Source organism: Neofelis nebulosa, chromosome 4, assembly GCF_028018385.1.
Source record: "Neofelis nebulosa isolate mNeoNeb1 chromosome 4, mNeoNeb1.pri, whole genome shotgun sequence".
NCBI classification, from domain to species: domain Eukaryota; kingdom Metazoa; phylum Chordata; class Mammalia; order Carnivora; family Felidae; genus Neofelis; species Neofelis nebulosa.
The window spans coordinates 98,754,692-98,770,379 of record NC_080785.1 but is presented as its reverse complement, the minus strand read 5'-3'; the positions used below and the strand labels follow the sequence as shown (position 1 = coordinate 98,770,379).

Sequence of the window (15,688 nt, the reverse complement as noted above, 5' to 3'; positions counted from 1 at the left end):
CAAGGGCAAGTGGGAGAAACAACACTGGATGGGACTGCCTCTAGATAAATCATATCAGAGCCCTAGCAACAGATGCTTCACTATAGAGGAGTATTTTTCCCACCCGGTGCCCCCAGGGACCCAGACCCCCAGATCACCTTTTCATTTGCCTGCCATTCTTAGCCTGCAACTTCCCATCCCTGGTCACAAGACAGCTGGAAGAAGTGGAAAGGCACAGGGGCAAAGATTTGTGATGAGAGCTTACCCTGTCCTATTTTAATCCAGAAAACATCTTTCCCAGAAGTTGCTCTCCCAGGGGTCATCGGCCATAACTACCTGCAAAGAATCAGCCTCCAGTATCCCTCCTCCCTTGATTAAAGAGTAAAAACAGAATGGCTAAATCATGGGCACCGAGGTGGCTCAGTAGTTAAGCATCTGACTCTTGGTTTCAGCTCAGGTCATGATCTCCCGGTTTGTGAGTTCAAGCCCACATCTGGCTCTGTGCTGATGATGCAGAGCCTGCTTGGGATTCTCTCTCTCCCTCTCTCTGCCCCTCCCATGCTCACTCTCTTTGTCTCAAAATAAATAAACTTAAAAAAAAAAAAAAAAAAAAACAGAATGGCTAAATCATAGCAGTCAGTACTGGGCACCCTCACAGAGTGTTGGTGGATGGTATATGTTGTTACAACTTTGCCCAAAGCAACTCTGACCCATTTGAGGAAGCCGCAATGTGCCTCTAGTTTTTATTCTGCTTTGGGGAATCATTTCTAAGGAAATAATAAGAAACACAGTTAATGATTTGTATACTTGATATTCATCAAAGTAGTGTTTCTAAGACACAGTGTCCCTCACAAACAAAAAAGGTCAGTTCAACTTCAGCGCCCAGTAATAGGTGAATGGCTGAAAATGCAGGACGGGGTGTCAGATAGGCTAACTGTGTGAGTTGATCAAGTCACAGAAACACTTTACATCTCAGTGTTCCCATCTGTAAAATGGAGTTAGTAATATTTCCTACGTAAGCTTAGAAGGATTAATAAAATTTTATATGTAAAACATACAGCTAAGTGTCACAATAAAATCAATACATAATAGATATATGCCTAATACATATGCATGGAAAGTTGTATAGACTATTATATAGCCAATTAAAATAACACATGCAAATATCAAAAATTATATGACAAGAGAATGTATCTGATACATTGTTAAATGTATTTATGGTGTGATTTCAGTATCATGCATATGCCTAGAGGAAATGCATTAAGATGCCAATGTTCTGGGTGCTGGATGGCTCAGTCAGTTAAGTGCCTGACTCTTGACTTTGGCTCAGGTCATAATCTCACAGTTTGTGAGTTCAAGCCCCGTGTTGGGCTCTGTGCCAACACTTCAGAGCCTGGAGCCTGCTTGGGATTCTGTCTCCCTCTCTCTCTGTCTCTCCCCTGCTTTGTCTCTTTCTCTCTCAAAAATAAATAAATAAACATTTAAAAAGATGCCAATGTTCTTCCGCCTAATCATTGAATCACAGGTGGTTGTTACTTTATACATGTTTTCCTTTTCAAGAGTCAGTAAACTTTTTCTTAAAGGGCCAGTTAGTAACTATTTTAGGTTTGCCTCTATGCCTTAACTACTCTGCTCTGCCATTACAGCTTGAAAGAACCACAGATCAAAATGCAAATTATGGGTGTGACCACGTTCCAGTAAAACTGCAAAAACAGGAGGCAAGCCAGCCCTAGTTTGCAGACCATTGTATAGTGATATATACATGTTGTATTAAAAAAAGAAACAGTGAGAGCAAACTATACCACTGACCCCTGACACGGTTTGGAACTGTGTGGGTCCACTTGTAAGCCAATTTTTCTCAATAAATATAGAACAGTACCGTAAATGTATTTTCTCTTATGATTTGCTTAATAACATTTTTTCTCCAGCTTACTTTATTGTAAGAACGCAGTATATAATACATGTAACTTACAAAATATGTGTTAATTGACTGTTTATGTTATCATTATGGGTAAGGAGTAGTTAAGTTTCTGAGGACTCTAAAGTTACACTTAGATTTTCAACTACATGGAGGGCCCCCTACGCCCATGTGGCTCAAGGGTCAACCGTAGATGGATTCCCCCTGAAGGCTTTGGGCCATCCTCCCACGGCACACCGAAGCAGGAGGAGGCACACAGGATTACTGCAAAGCCAGGTTACACGGCAGCCTTAGAGCTTATCACGGAGGTGCCAGGACCCCAGGCCTCTAGCCAGCATCCCAACAAAGGGCCCAGTGAACCCTGCTCAGTGGGACCCTGGCACACTAATGCCTCGCTGCTCCCAAGTAATTCCGAGTAGCAGAAAATGCTTATTATCATTGAATCCAAATCCTCTGCCCACTGGTTTTCATTCTGGACTCGGAGCAAGTCCCTCTGCCACATTTCAGATTTTAGTAATTTGAAGCAGTGTTCATGGTCCTTTCTTTCCATCCTAGAAATCCTCAAAGGACAGTTTTTATAGAGCACAAGTTGCAACTTGGAGGCTTAAAGTTATGGCTGGTCTGGCCCACTAAGTGTTGCCATATCATTAAATAAAATAAGTAAAAAACAAAAAAAAAATCGTAAAAAAATATAATTCTCTTCAATACCCAGCCTTTAGGTTTTCTGGGAGAAATCAGAATTAGCCACTCATTCCCACATGTCAGCAATTGGCTTGAAACTAAGTAGCCACCAGCAGGAGCCCGTGGTTCACAGTCCCCTGCCTGCAACTGCCCACCACCCCTCCCACCCCCAAATCCATATGTGCCTAGACCCCAAGGATATCCAAGTTTCCAGCCCAGCCCCAAAATGAGCTAGCAAGTGGTGCCACAGAGCATCAAGCCAGGAGCCCAGAGACAGCCTCCCATCCTAGGTTCCACAAATGCGGGGTCCATGACCCTGGGAGATGGCTGTTTCATTGTGCAGAACACGAGAGGGTTAAGTGGGACACAGCTTAGGTGACTTCCCCAGCCAGCATTCTATGAATCTATAAATGGCTTAGCTAATTTCCAAATCTCACTGAGCTCATTGCCTGAAAAATACCGGAAGTCATGAGTTCCACCTGCTAATGGCACTTCAGAAAAAATAGATTTGAAAAGTAAAATATCTGGATCCCTCAAAAGCCATTTGCAAATTCATACCAAGATGTGCTAAATGTAAAAACAAAGCCATTCACTCTATGTTGCCTCTAAAATGAAATTTCAAAGGCAAGAGCTCTTACAATTAAGACAAAATTCCTACCACAAAGTTTAATGGTTTTAAAAAAACACTGAATCGATTACATTATTCAACCGAGACAAATGAATACTTGAGAAAGGGTGGGGTCAGGACCCCAGCATGACCTTTTCTTCTCTTAAAGTGTGACACTTCTGACACCTAATTCCTACCCCACCCCTTTACTCCCACATGTCTACAGACACAGCTTGGGTTTAGACTGGTTTTCCTTCTCTTGCAATAATCCCTCAACTTTCTCTACATAGCTGAAATGGTTTGTTCAATACTTTCTTCAAGAAACTAAAAAAATCCTAGGTTTGCATGATAAACGCCATTTAAGCCAGAGCAGGACGCAGGCCTCTGAAGAGGAGAATCTGGCTTTCTGTCCTTTGCCTCCCTTCGCCACCCATGACTCACCCCATCGTAAGGGCTATGGCATCACTATTCCACAGCATAAAGCAAGCAAGCAGCCCCTGAGGGGGAGCGACCAGTGCAGTCTCCATCTGAGGACTTGTCCCCTTGCTAACAATGTGCATCAAACCAGACCATTCACTTCACCTGGTCCTGGGAGCCTATGGGTCCTGAGCAGGTAGCCAGAATGTCCCTTCACACTGCTGTTCACTGAAGTCTATCTAAAATACTTAGATAAAAAAGTGCTTCCTCCTCCAGAAGATTCTCTGGATCACTGGGGAAAACAACATTTGTGGCCAAGTTTCAAGTCATGAGGACACATGATCCTACAGCACTGTGGGCTCTCAAGTAACAGACCCAGGGCCTTGGCCCTAAGGTGCCTAAGATCAATGACAGGAGCATTCAATTTGGTAAACTTAAGTTTAGCTAAAGAATAGCAGAATGAGGGGCGCCCAGGTGGCTGAATCGGTTAAGTGTCCGACTTCGGCTCAGGCTGTGATCTCACAGTTCGTGGGTTCAAGCCCCGTGTGGGGCTCTGTGCTGACAACTTGGAGGCTGGAGCCTGCTTCTGATTCTTTGTCTCTCTTTCTCTCTCCCCCTCCCCTGCTTGTGTCCTCTCTCTCTCTCTTTCTCTCTAAAAAATAAATAAACATTAAAAGAAAAGAAAAAAAAAGTAGCACAATGATTTCTAAATCCCTGACAAGGGCGATGTTCTGTTTAATGACCAAACTGTAAATTCTCAGAAGCAAGGTCACAAATTTGAGGACCTCAACTCTAAGCTCTGTGAAGACAAGGACTGGGGCTGCATGTCCATTCACCAGGGTAACCTAGCCCCCAGCTCAGTGTCTGGTACATGACAGATACTCCATTAATAGTGTGAAAACAAAACAATCACTCTTGGGGCACCTGGCTTGCTTGGTAAGTGGAACCTGCAACTCTTGATCTCAAGGTTGTGAGTTCGAGCCCCACGTTGGGTATAGAGATTACTTAAAAACAAAAAGTCATTTTAAAAAATATCATAAAGGACACAACTTTTTCAATTTGCTTTCTCAAACTAAATGTTTCTCCACTGCAGGGATTTTATTCTGCTGTATCTTTTGTACATTTTCACCTTCAAGTAGATTTTAACTAGATGTTAAAATCCCACGCACAAACATAAGTACTTGTCATATAACAGAAGTTCAAGAAATTTCTTCTAGGTGAATGAAACAATTGAAAATTACTTTGAAAATAGTAAGAGTTTTAAAAAATTATATCATGTACTTATATATTTTATATGTATTTCTATATTATCAGTACACAGATATGTGTGTATACATATATACAATGCATTTCTATTTTGGTTTGTGATCCAGTAGTCCCTTGGTCAAATTTCTTATGAGAAGCAAGATGCCTCTTCATTATACATATAGTGATACTTTTCCTCTCTCCTAGGAAAAAGATGAAAATAACGATTAGTGACTTTCAACTATTTTCCCAAGGATGTCACACCAGGATCTGAATGTAAGTTTCCAAGACAGATACATTTTACTTGCTTGCAACAAAATGATGGAGAATGCTCACAAAGTTCTTCTGGGAGATATTTTCATCAAAAATTGTGCTAGCTTGCTACTCAAATTTGTCATGAAGATAGAGAGCAGCATTGCCAATAAAATTCCCTGGTGAAATTAAACTAGATGACTTCATTGTGAATTGTTTATGCCATCAGAGAGATTCTAAGAAACACCGACCACCTCATCGCTTCAAGCAGACACCAGGTTTAAGCAAAATTCCTGAGGGTGGCCCACCGGAGCCAAGGGGCTAGATCTGCTCGGCATTTCCAAAAATGAATGGACCAGGCAAACAGCAAGGGAACATATAAATGTTGTTTCCTATTGACTAGTCTCTGAGTCCTTTGAAATGCTGCAATTTTTTTCTCTGTTGCTTCTTTCAGAAGATCTAAGAAGTCAGGCTTCTTCTGAAGAAAGAAGTTGCCCAGATATTGGTAAGAAAGTAACACTGTGACCATCCCTCTGGAAAGTTATGGGGCATTCTTCTGTTCAAGACCCGGCTGGACAGCAGGGAGAAGACAGGTTCCGTGTCTTACTGCATGATCTTGGGAAAGCTTCTCCAGTCCTCGGGCTTGCTCATTTATATACAGTGATATTAAAAATTTAAGATATGGTCCAGCTATGAGCCGCATTCAATCTTTAAATAGTGAGTTCTGTTCCTGAGCACTATTCTAAGCACTTAGGAGAATCAACAAACAAAGCAGGATAGAAATTCCTGTCTTTGTGGAGTTCACCTCTTCCAACTTCCTACTTACTGTTAATGATACGCATTTTGTGGATGCATACATTGTGCATAACGTCATTCTAGAAGCAATAAAATACAGACCTTCTCAACTCAGATTGTTCCTTGGGGCACTCACTCATTTAACATTCAGAGACGTACCTGCAGTGGCAGATACCAGGACAAGTGTATTCAGGATACGAAGATAAATGTGACACAGTCCTTAACCTTGGGGAGCTCATCATTTAGTAGGGAGGCTGAAAGGCAGGAGAGCTAATAGCGGGCATTCAGGGATACCTATCACAGGGGAACTCAGTGCAGGGAAAATCCTATCAATGGAGAAACTCAGTGGCAGCTTTGGCTAGGATGTGAGAGTTAAGCTAGATGTTAAAAACAGGTAAATTTATAGAGGGGTGGGGAATCTAAGGGTAGAAAACGGCATACAGAAGAATGTACATAGTTATAGGAAAACACAGAGCATGCTTGGAGACATGGAAAGAAGGTCTGTCTGGCATCAGCAGAGATCCATGGGGCATACTGGGACATGACTAGTCACAGCCCACAGACCCGCAAGGCCAGTCTGGGGAGTAGGCTCTTTATTGTGTAGATTTTTGTGGCTCCCGACAGTTTTGAACATAGGAATGACGTGCTCACAATCAAGATGACAAAACCAGTGTGGCCCAGAGGAGGCAGAGACCAGAGGGCAGAGAGTTTTCTCAAGTCCTGGCAACAACAAAGAAATGATTCAATTCAACAATAATTGAGTGACCAACTGCTACTTGCTGGGCGTTGAGGAGGAAGCAAAGACAAGCTCAAGCTTTAACTGTCAGAGGAATCCAGCCAGGATAAATAACACAGAGATTCACTACCAACAAAATGCCCAGACAGTAATGAAGACCCCTGACCCCCACCTTGTGGTGTGGGGGGAATCATTTATGGCAAAGAAAAAGAGTATTCTTGGAGGATCCAGAGACTGGAAAATACCATCCAAACTCTAAACCATCAGATTCGGAAAAATTTGTATCCCGTAAAGAGTGTGGCTACTATGTTCCAGGAACCAGGCAAATAAACAGGCCCCTGCTCTGGTGAGTTTAGAAGTTAGAATGGGAGACACACAATAGACACATGAGCAAGAAAATACATCACAAATCATGTGGGGCTAAGTGATGTGAAGAAAAAGAAAGCAGATAGCTGGAAGAGAAGGCAGTATAAATGGGTGGTCAAGGCAAGCCTTTCTGAAGAAGGTCATTAACCTTGTTAAGGGGCACGCTTGCAGGTACCTGGGAGACAAGCCCCCCCACCCCACACACCGCCCCCTTCCAGGTGAAGGGAGCAGCATGTGGGATGAGAGCGTGCCTGGCATGGTCAAGAAAGAACAGGAAATTTGGGGGCATTGACCTGGAAAGGCAGGAGCAGGAGGCCCAGCTCTGCAGAATCTTGTAGGCCAAATAAGAAGTTTGGATTTCGTTCTGAGAGGGATGGAACCATCGGAAAATGGTGGGCAAAGAAATAACAGAGATTTGTGACTGTTCTGCGTTGTGTTCATGCTGCATGCCAACACCAAAAATAAGGCCTGGCACATAGCAGACATTTAGTCAATATTTGGTGAACGAATGAATGATCATTTGGGCTGCCGTACAAAGAACAGATTGCAGATGGGCAAGGAACACAGAAGACTGGTTGGGTGTCAGTGTTGAAGTTGAGACATCATGGTGGCTGAAATAAGGCTGGTCCTGGTGGCCAGAGGGGCGGAGAAGAAGGGAGAGCCGTTTGCTAAAAGCTAGATGAGGTGAGGGAGGGAAGCCAGGGGATCGAAGGCATTCAGCCTGAGCAACAGGAAGAACAGGAGGTGTCCTTTACACAGGTGGAGAACTACAAAGGTAAAGCAGCTTTGAGCAGTGAAAGTTGGGGGTTGTGAATTGCACAAATTTCATACTGCGTGGCATTCAGGGAGATGTTGGTGATGGCATTCTAGGAATGAGTCAGGCAGGACAGCTGAGATAAACTTGGGCTCATCATACAGGTAAGAAGAGATGTCAGAGCCATACCCTGGTGGATTCCATCATGTGGAGGTCAGTAGTGATAAAATGTCAGGGGCCATCAAGAAAGCCTAACACAGGGACACAGTAAGAAACTGGGAGAACCTGGTGTCCTGGAAGACAGAGGGAGTGGACCCAAGTGTGCGATCAGCAGCACCCAGATGGAGAGCTGACCTTGTACTGGATGAGCAGAGACCATCGGTGACCATCAGGGGGACAGAGGAAGGGCGGGATGGGGACTGGAGCTTGGCGGGGGGCTCTGAAAGGCAGAAGAAGAAATGAGGCAGGAGCACACAGGGCACTCCCTTCAAATGAACGGACAGCGTTCTGGTCTCCGGCTGCATCGCCGGCCAGCACTTGTTTTATTTTCTTCACAATTTACAGATATGTTAAACATCTTGTTAGTCTCAATCAAACATTACACGATAAAATATGTTTCTACAGGCTTAGACGGGGAGAGCAGAGAAAGGCAGCATAGACAACTTTTTCCAGGCGTGTTCTGACAGAGGGACCAGAACACTGATTCAACTGTGAGGGCGTGTGGATTCCAGGGAGGGGTCTGTAAATGTCACATATCACAGCACATTTGTGTGCTGTCTCCTTCTCCTCAGCCCCTTTACCCACAGGTCTAATGCCTCACCAGGGACAGAGGTGACACTCAAAACTACTTTTTTTCTCAACTTCAAAAAGCTCATTTCCACAAAAATAGCTTGTGCTCAAAATAGAGGAGAAATTTTTTTTTTTTAATTTAGCTGTCCTAAGTTTTGATGGTAGAAGGAATTAAGAATAACAATAAAAAAAAGAGAAGCCTTTTTAAGGGTAAAAATCTATGGATCATGTCCTGTGGTTTTCCAGCTGGTCAATGTGTTCCAGGAAGGAGGGTGGTGGATGGCCGCCGTGGTCCATCAGTTCCTGCACCAACAGCGAGCAAGCAAGGTCTCCTGCGCTCGACCCTTGTCTCCCCTTCGCCAAAACCTCTCAAGTGCAAGACTGAGATTTCTGCTAAACCCCGAAAGCAAACACAGGGAACAGGTGTGCAAGTTAAATGGGTGTCAGTTTAAGGACAAAGGGATTGAATTACAATCCCTGGCCATGGATGTGAATTTCGGTCTTCTTTTTTTCCCTTCCACACACATGATATTTCCCTGACATCTGTGCAATGCAAATAGATCTAGAAAGTGTGAAAGGGAAAATCTGCTCCACTAAATATATATAAGGGACCCCGAGTGAAGTCTCCATGATGGCATTCGTCATTATGGGCACAGATGGCATCCTTTTCCAGCGCTCTCTCCTCCCCCCCATCCCAATACCAGCTTAAGTCCCATCCACTGAATGCTCCCAAAAATACTTCAATGCAATAGATGCTGGATAACACCAGAAGAGCCTGTCTGTACCCTATATCCTTATTTTCAGTCTTCTGTGTACCTCACGCTTTGGGCCAATAAATCAGGAAAAGCGTGGGTTCTCAACAAATAATGTGCACATCACTTATGGCTATGGGAATCCAGAGGTTTTCCTCTAGTGACCTGGGAGCTCAGTGGTCTTTGTGGTATCTTGCCAACAGCAGTGACGTTATTGACATCCTGCACTGACTACTTCTCATTTTCCGTACCATGCCCATGTCACGGAACATGACAACCACTTCCCAAAAGATACTCACACATCCAAACATTATGGCATGGTATATATAAATCGCCTATATACTGCTTTGCTGTCTAAAGTGTTTAAGGAGGCTTGAAGACAAATGCCCAGTGGTCAGAAAGTCCGTGTTCACGTCTACTATGATCAAAATCATCAGACGAAACCTCATTGTATCTGGAGAAGCAACGTTTATGAAGAAAGTAGAAAATGTTCAGATAAGCAGAAGGTTATGAAGCTCTGACTCCTGCATCTAGCGGGGCAGGTAGGGGGTGGGCGGGCAGTGTTACCAGCACTGTATGTTTCATGGAGGCAACCAAGGGCCAGCCGAGCTTCAAGAAGGGGCAAAAACAAGAAACAGTAAGTGAATAAATACGTAAGAGCAAAATGAGCGACCAGAAGGAAATGGAAAGGAACATTGTTAGGTGAATCCCAGGGAACACTTTTGACCTCAAGAGCTACTCAGCTGTGAAACACACTCAGTGGTGAGAACAGAAATATTTTACTGTAGGTCCCGGAACCTTGACTATCAAACCCTAAACTTAAGAATCTTTTATACAGGAGTTGGGGATTGTTTGCTTTTTCACCACTGCCCTCCTCACTGGGAACAGAAATGCTACAAATCTTTTCCTTTAATAGAGTAAATCTAATTTAGCAATTAAGAAAGATTTACTATAGATATTTACAGACAATATTGTTAACAGAGGGTCCAAAATGATTATTAGGTAACCCAGAGACTAACACACATCGCCTTAAGTATTTCTAGTGTATACATATCACAAAGTTAAATTTATAAATAAATGTCAATATTAATGTAATTGTAATAATTAATACTAAACTTTTTCTCCCTCTAATTCACTCAGTTGAATAAACCCACAAAAACAACCACAGAATCATGTCTTTAGACATGACCTTTGGGATTACCTGATTCAACTTTTTGGGATTACCTGATTCAACCTACTTTTATTTATTTTTTAAAGTTTATTTATTTTGAGAGAGAGAGAGAGAGCGCACGCGCACACACACACACACACACACACACACACACACATGTGTGAGGGAGGGGCAGAGAGAGAGGGAGAAAGAATCCCAAGCAGGCTCTGCATTGATGGTATGGAGCCTGATGCAGGGCTTGAACTCATGAACCATGATCATAACCTGAGCCCAAACCAAGAGTCTGACACTTCACCAACTGAAACAACCAGGCATCCCTCAACTCCCTACTTTTAAAGAAAAGAAAACTAAACCTCAGAGAGGAAAAGTGACTTGGAAAAAAAAAGCCATGTGGAGCATTTCACACAGTTGTCTCTAGAAGTCCATGCATGTCAAACATGCCCCAGGCTGCATTACATTAGGACACATGGGTTTGAACTTTCTGGTTTCCTAATGGTAACCTGTCCTGTTTTTCAGGACGTGATGGGACGGAAGCAAGGGTCTGTCTGTGAGTTACACCTGTTAGCACAGAAATCTGACTATTAGGAGACTCCGTCAGGGTGGGCTGACCCAGCAATGATGGTTGTCTCTGGTCTAACTACTGGGTCATCTCAGAGGCACAGCTCACAGTGGTTAAATGTGATTTGGACAAACAATGGGCAGTCCGGGGCATTGCCTAGAAAAGTCCATCATCCAAGCAAGCTGTGGGTGGTGGAACCAGCCCTGGAGAGGAGGTGGCAAAGAGGGGCTCACCCTCACTGTCTAATTGCAGGTTGGAGGCCAGAGTGCTGGGGCTGAATAAATTCCCTTCTAGGGCCACAGCAAGACAGAACCAAGAAGCTCTCAGATCGATTTTGTCAAAGGACAACCCCAGTCTTTCAAGTAAGAAAGAAGCTAAGCATGCAGCATGCCAATCTGCAGTCTACCTGGTTTCTCACTGAGAGTGGAGCGAACCCCTCCCTGGGGCAGCATGGGGGAAGGCCTGGATTTGAGTTCTGGCTCACCTGTTCCCTCAGATGCTTACATAACCCCTCTGATCTGCCCATCTGACTCACAAAGGGAAGAATTCCCACCTACCTCCTGCCTAAACGAGTAGAGGGCATTTTTTTGTACCTAAAATGCACTTAATCAACATTCCTGAGAATATGACTCCTGTCCCGGGGCAAAGTGCGATGTGCCAGAGAGAGATGAATTTAACAATGTCCTTGACCTCAAGATGCTCGTAAGCATGTTTAAGACAAGGGGGCTATGGCCCTTTCACACCTCATGTAACAGCAATATGGTAAGTGCTGTCTTAGCAGTATGAACGAGAAGGCTATGGAAACAAGAGAGGGGGTGGTGATTCATTGTGCCTGCCACGTAGCCTTATTTCTGGATGTTATTTTAATTGTAACTTTAAAACAAATCGGCATACTACTGTGGAAAATTGAGTAGATAAGCATAAATCAATGACCAAATACCTCAACCATCCCCAAACTGTAAAAATTACCATAAGCACATAAAAATGCTTTGCTTGCCTGTTTAGAGTAATTGTCGCCTCACTCATTTTTATAACAAGCACCCATGCTAGCAAGTTTTATCAAATCCCATCAGGGAAAGTAAGTCAGATGCTATTGCCAATTGCCGTGTAGGGTGAAACAGCTACTCGGAGTCTTTCGTTAAAAACAACAACAAAATCAACATTGTTAATAAGCTACATTGTCCATTACCGACCAAAGATGGAGCTGCAATAAATAACTAACCCACAAATAAGGAGAAAATCCGCTATCCAATATTCTTCTCAGTACCCCAGCCTCTACCTAATCTTTTGCTCTAGTGGCAAAAAATAAAAATAAAAATAAAAAAATAAATGACCTGTTTGAGTCGTTGATTAATTTCATTTAAGAAGAAAATGCAGATACTGGGGTTAAAACAAATTGTGATATGTAAAAATAAACCATAAATTCTGTAATCTGTCCCTGGTTTGTTTGCAAAATTTGGGCTATAATTATTGGCCTTAAGGAACTGGGTAACTTTTCTTATTCCTTTACCATTATCACACAAGGCTGGGGCTGGAGGGAAGGAACCACAGAAATCAGCCAGTTCAACTTCCTCACTTTACCCATAAGGAGGGGAGATGGCAGAGGCTTGCCTCCCATGATCACCTCTGGCCTTCTAGTATTTCCTGTACTGATAACCATATCTGATGCAAGCATCACGAAAAGTAAAGCTTCAGGCGATCTTTTAAAACATCCGTCTTTAAAAGCCAGAAGTGTAATCGGAATCAAATGATGCTACGTCCACAGACCACAGCAGCTGCAGTCTGTCCTGATGCACTGATAGGCTGTTCCAGCTTAGACTGTGGTCTCCCTACCAAGTCAATAATGTCACAATCCAAACAAACTTAGGCAAATTGCCTTCGTGAAATAACTACCCAGAGACAAAAAGAGAACTGTCATTCCACAAAGCTGCTAAAATGCACTGGACTGGGATTCCAGAATTAGTCACACTCTGGTTTATTAAATGAAACACTCTCGAGTCCAGTCTGCCTGTAGGTCTAGGAACTAAAACAGTGCGACGTTTTTCCGATGCCACATTCCAGAGGAGGCAGCAAACAGAGGGAAGGGTCAACAGGGAATTCTGCCACATTCTCTTGCTCTCCCAAGCAGGCACACACATTCATACTAGGATAGACATGTGGACTCTAATCCCTTCTTAGTGGAAAACACACATTTTCAAAATGAATCCCCGATCTAGAACGAATTACCGTAATAGCCACAGCCGGAGCGAGTCCGCTGATGAGAAACGCAGATCTGGCCACCTGCTTTGAGACGCCTTGGACCACGACACTGCCTGGGTCTTTAAAGTCTGGCCTTTTCAGGTAGGGCATCTGCCCTCCTAAATCGCGTTTAAATCCCAGGAAAAGAGAGACGATGCCTCCCTTAGTCTTTGAACTACGCTGCTCCTCCTGTATCCATTTCTGCTGAACACAGCCTTGTTAGCTTTGCAAAGAGAAAAAAATAAAAACAAGGGGAGAATTGCACCACTGCAGATCCCAAGAGAAGCAAGCACAAAACTATCGCAACGTCAAACAATATCTTCCGCAACTAGGAAAATCCCCACATGCTATCTGGTGTCAGCTCAATGCAGACTGGGGCGCGCTGTGCCCGGAACCACAGGAAGCCGGGCATCTCTGCAGCCTGTGTCCCTGCCAGCTCCCCCCACGCGCTCAAATTGGGCAGGGAAGTTATGGTCTCTGTGTGCAAGACAGAGAGACAGACCACGCACCCACACTCCGCAAATCCGCCAAGTGGCCGGGACGTCAAAACGGCAGAGCAATCACAAGGCACTGGAGGAGCGGGGGCTGGAGGGGCCACATTGTTTGCGCCCCCGGATTTTGCTGCATTGTCACGGTCCGGGAATGTAGGGGTAGAAGGAAGCGCACCTCCAGCCAAAAATGGACCGGACGCGTTTTTCCCAGCGGCTTCCTCCCTGCCTGTGTGCAGGTCGCAATACGGTAGGCGACGAGACGGGCTGCTCCCGCTAAAACTGAGCGGTGCAGCCGGCCGGGGACCGGGAGGCATTGGAGGAGCACCCACAGCGCGCATCCTCCCAGCCTGCCACCACCCAGGGGAGCACGGCCCCAACCTGCCACGCGCCCCCTTAGCGACCACTGGCGAGGTCGTGCGGGGCTGGGGGCTCGCTCGGCTAACCACGGAATTGCATGGGACACAATTGTCTACAAGGGAGTCCAGGGCAAAGCCCCAGATCAGAGCTGTGGTTCACAAGGGGTGGGTGTGGGCTGGGAAGGGGGATTACGTAGGTCTCTCCGCCCCCTCCCCTGACACCTCCTCGCCACTGGGAGGGCGCCGGGGGGCGGGGGAGGCGCCACGAACCCGCCTGGGGGCTTCTTTGTTTCTCTCCGTGCCCCGCAGAACGGCCCGGTGTGCCCGCGGTACCCGAGTCGGGGTCGCCACCCGGGATGCCTGCCCCGCCCGGGCGGCGGCGCGCCCCAGGCTGACAATTGAACCTCGCGGGAGAAGCGAGAGGGTGGGGAGGAGGGTGGATCCCGGGCCCTAGGGAGGGAGGGCGCTGCCGGGGCCTCGGGAGTGGCGGGGAAGCCGCCCAGAGAAGGGCGGGGGTAGGGGCGGCAGGCAGAGTCCCCGCACGGCGCTCGCTTACCTTGGCAGCCCCGGCCTGGGCACAGATCGGGCTCCCGTCAGCGCGCAGGTTAGAGCCGGGGGGCGCACGTGCCCTTCATGGCGCGCCGGGGACCTGCTGGGGGACCTGGGTGCCCACCCGTTCTCGCCGCGCTCCGGGGGCTCCGGGCGAGCGGCGGCCACTGCCAGGGCCACGGCGAGGGGCGCGCGCGGCTCGGTGAGTGTGTGCGCGACGATTGGGCCGGCTCGGTCAGAGACGCACGGTATTCCGGCTCCAACAACGGCGCCTGATGCGCGGTAACGCAGCACACTTCATCGCTTTATCCTCCCGCCCGCATCCCCTCCCTCCCTGCCTGCTCCTCTGTGGGTACCAGACTTCCCGAACCAACCACAGGCCGGGCTTGCTCTCATTAGCGCTGCCCCGCCCTGCAGCCTCCGCGCACCCCCCCCCCCGCCCCCGCCCCCGCCCCCGCCCCCGCCGTAAATATATATTGATTCTTGTTACCGCCGGCCCCGTCCTTCCCACACCCAGCACGGGTACTGGGCAGATCCAGCACCAGTCCCGGCCCACTGGCCCTTTTGTGTCGGTGCAAACAGTGTGCTCAGGGAGGATCTGGTACCCCAGCAGGTACCCTATGACAGGTGTTCTTGGCCTCCGCCTTACACACTTTCCCCACCTGTCCTATACACAGATACAAACGCTCACACATGTCTGGGCACCGTCCTGTGTCTGCACCGCAAACAAACAAAACAAACATTGTAATTACAAACGCAGAGGGTGAAAATACTCCCCCCCCCCCGGAAAATCTATTGTTGGGCAAGACTAGCTTTCAAACCGGGTTTTTATATTAAACTGCATGCAGTGTCAGGATGCTAGAACTGGAAGGAAGCAAAGAATAAACCCCTCCTCGTAACAGCCAACCGAGAGGCACAGAGAACTGAAATGTTGGTTACTGTTGGCTGCTGGCTGCTCCGTGTATGTATATCTATGTGCGTTGGTTGATATTTAGCCTGATGTATTCATAAAAGATGCAGTGGTTTTGAGCAC

At 46.2% G+C, this 15,688-nt stretch overlaps 1 protein-coding gene across 5 annotated transcripts in view; it reads right to left on the bottom strand.

Moving 5' to 3' along the window:
- Positions 1 to 14,978, bottom strand: part of HECW1 (HECT, C2 and WW domain containing E3 ubiquitin protein ligase 1) — a 422,722-nt gene extending 407,744 nt beyond the window's left edge. For 2 of the 5 annotated variants that reach the window (XM_058725486.1, XM_058725488.1), the window contains exon 1: positions 14,663 to 14,977. Coding sequence is in view for 2 of the 5 variants with exons in the window: in XM_058725487.1 (XP_058581470.1) it covers positions 13,248 to 13,370 (123 nt within the window). In the remaining 3 variants the exon portion in view is untranslated. Of the gene's footprint in view, positions 1 to 13,247; positions 13,483 to 14,662 lie in introns of those variants that run through there. The other 3 variants (XM_058725487.1, XM_058725484.1, XM_058725485.1) reach the window with 3 other exon arrangements.
- Between the last annotated feature and the right edge of the window lie 710 nt (positions 14,979 to 15,688).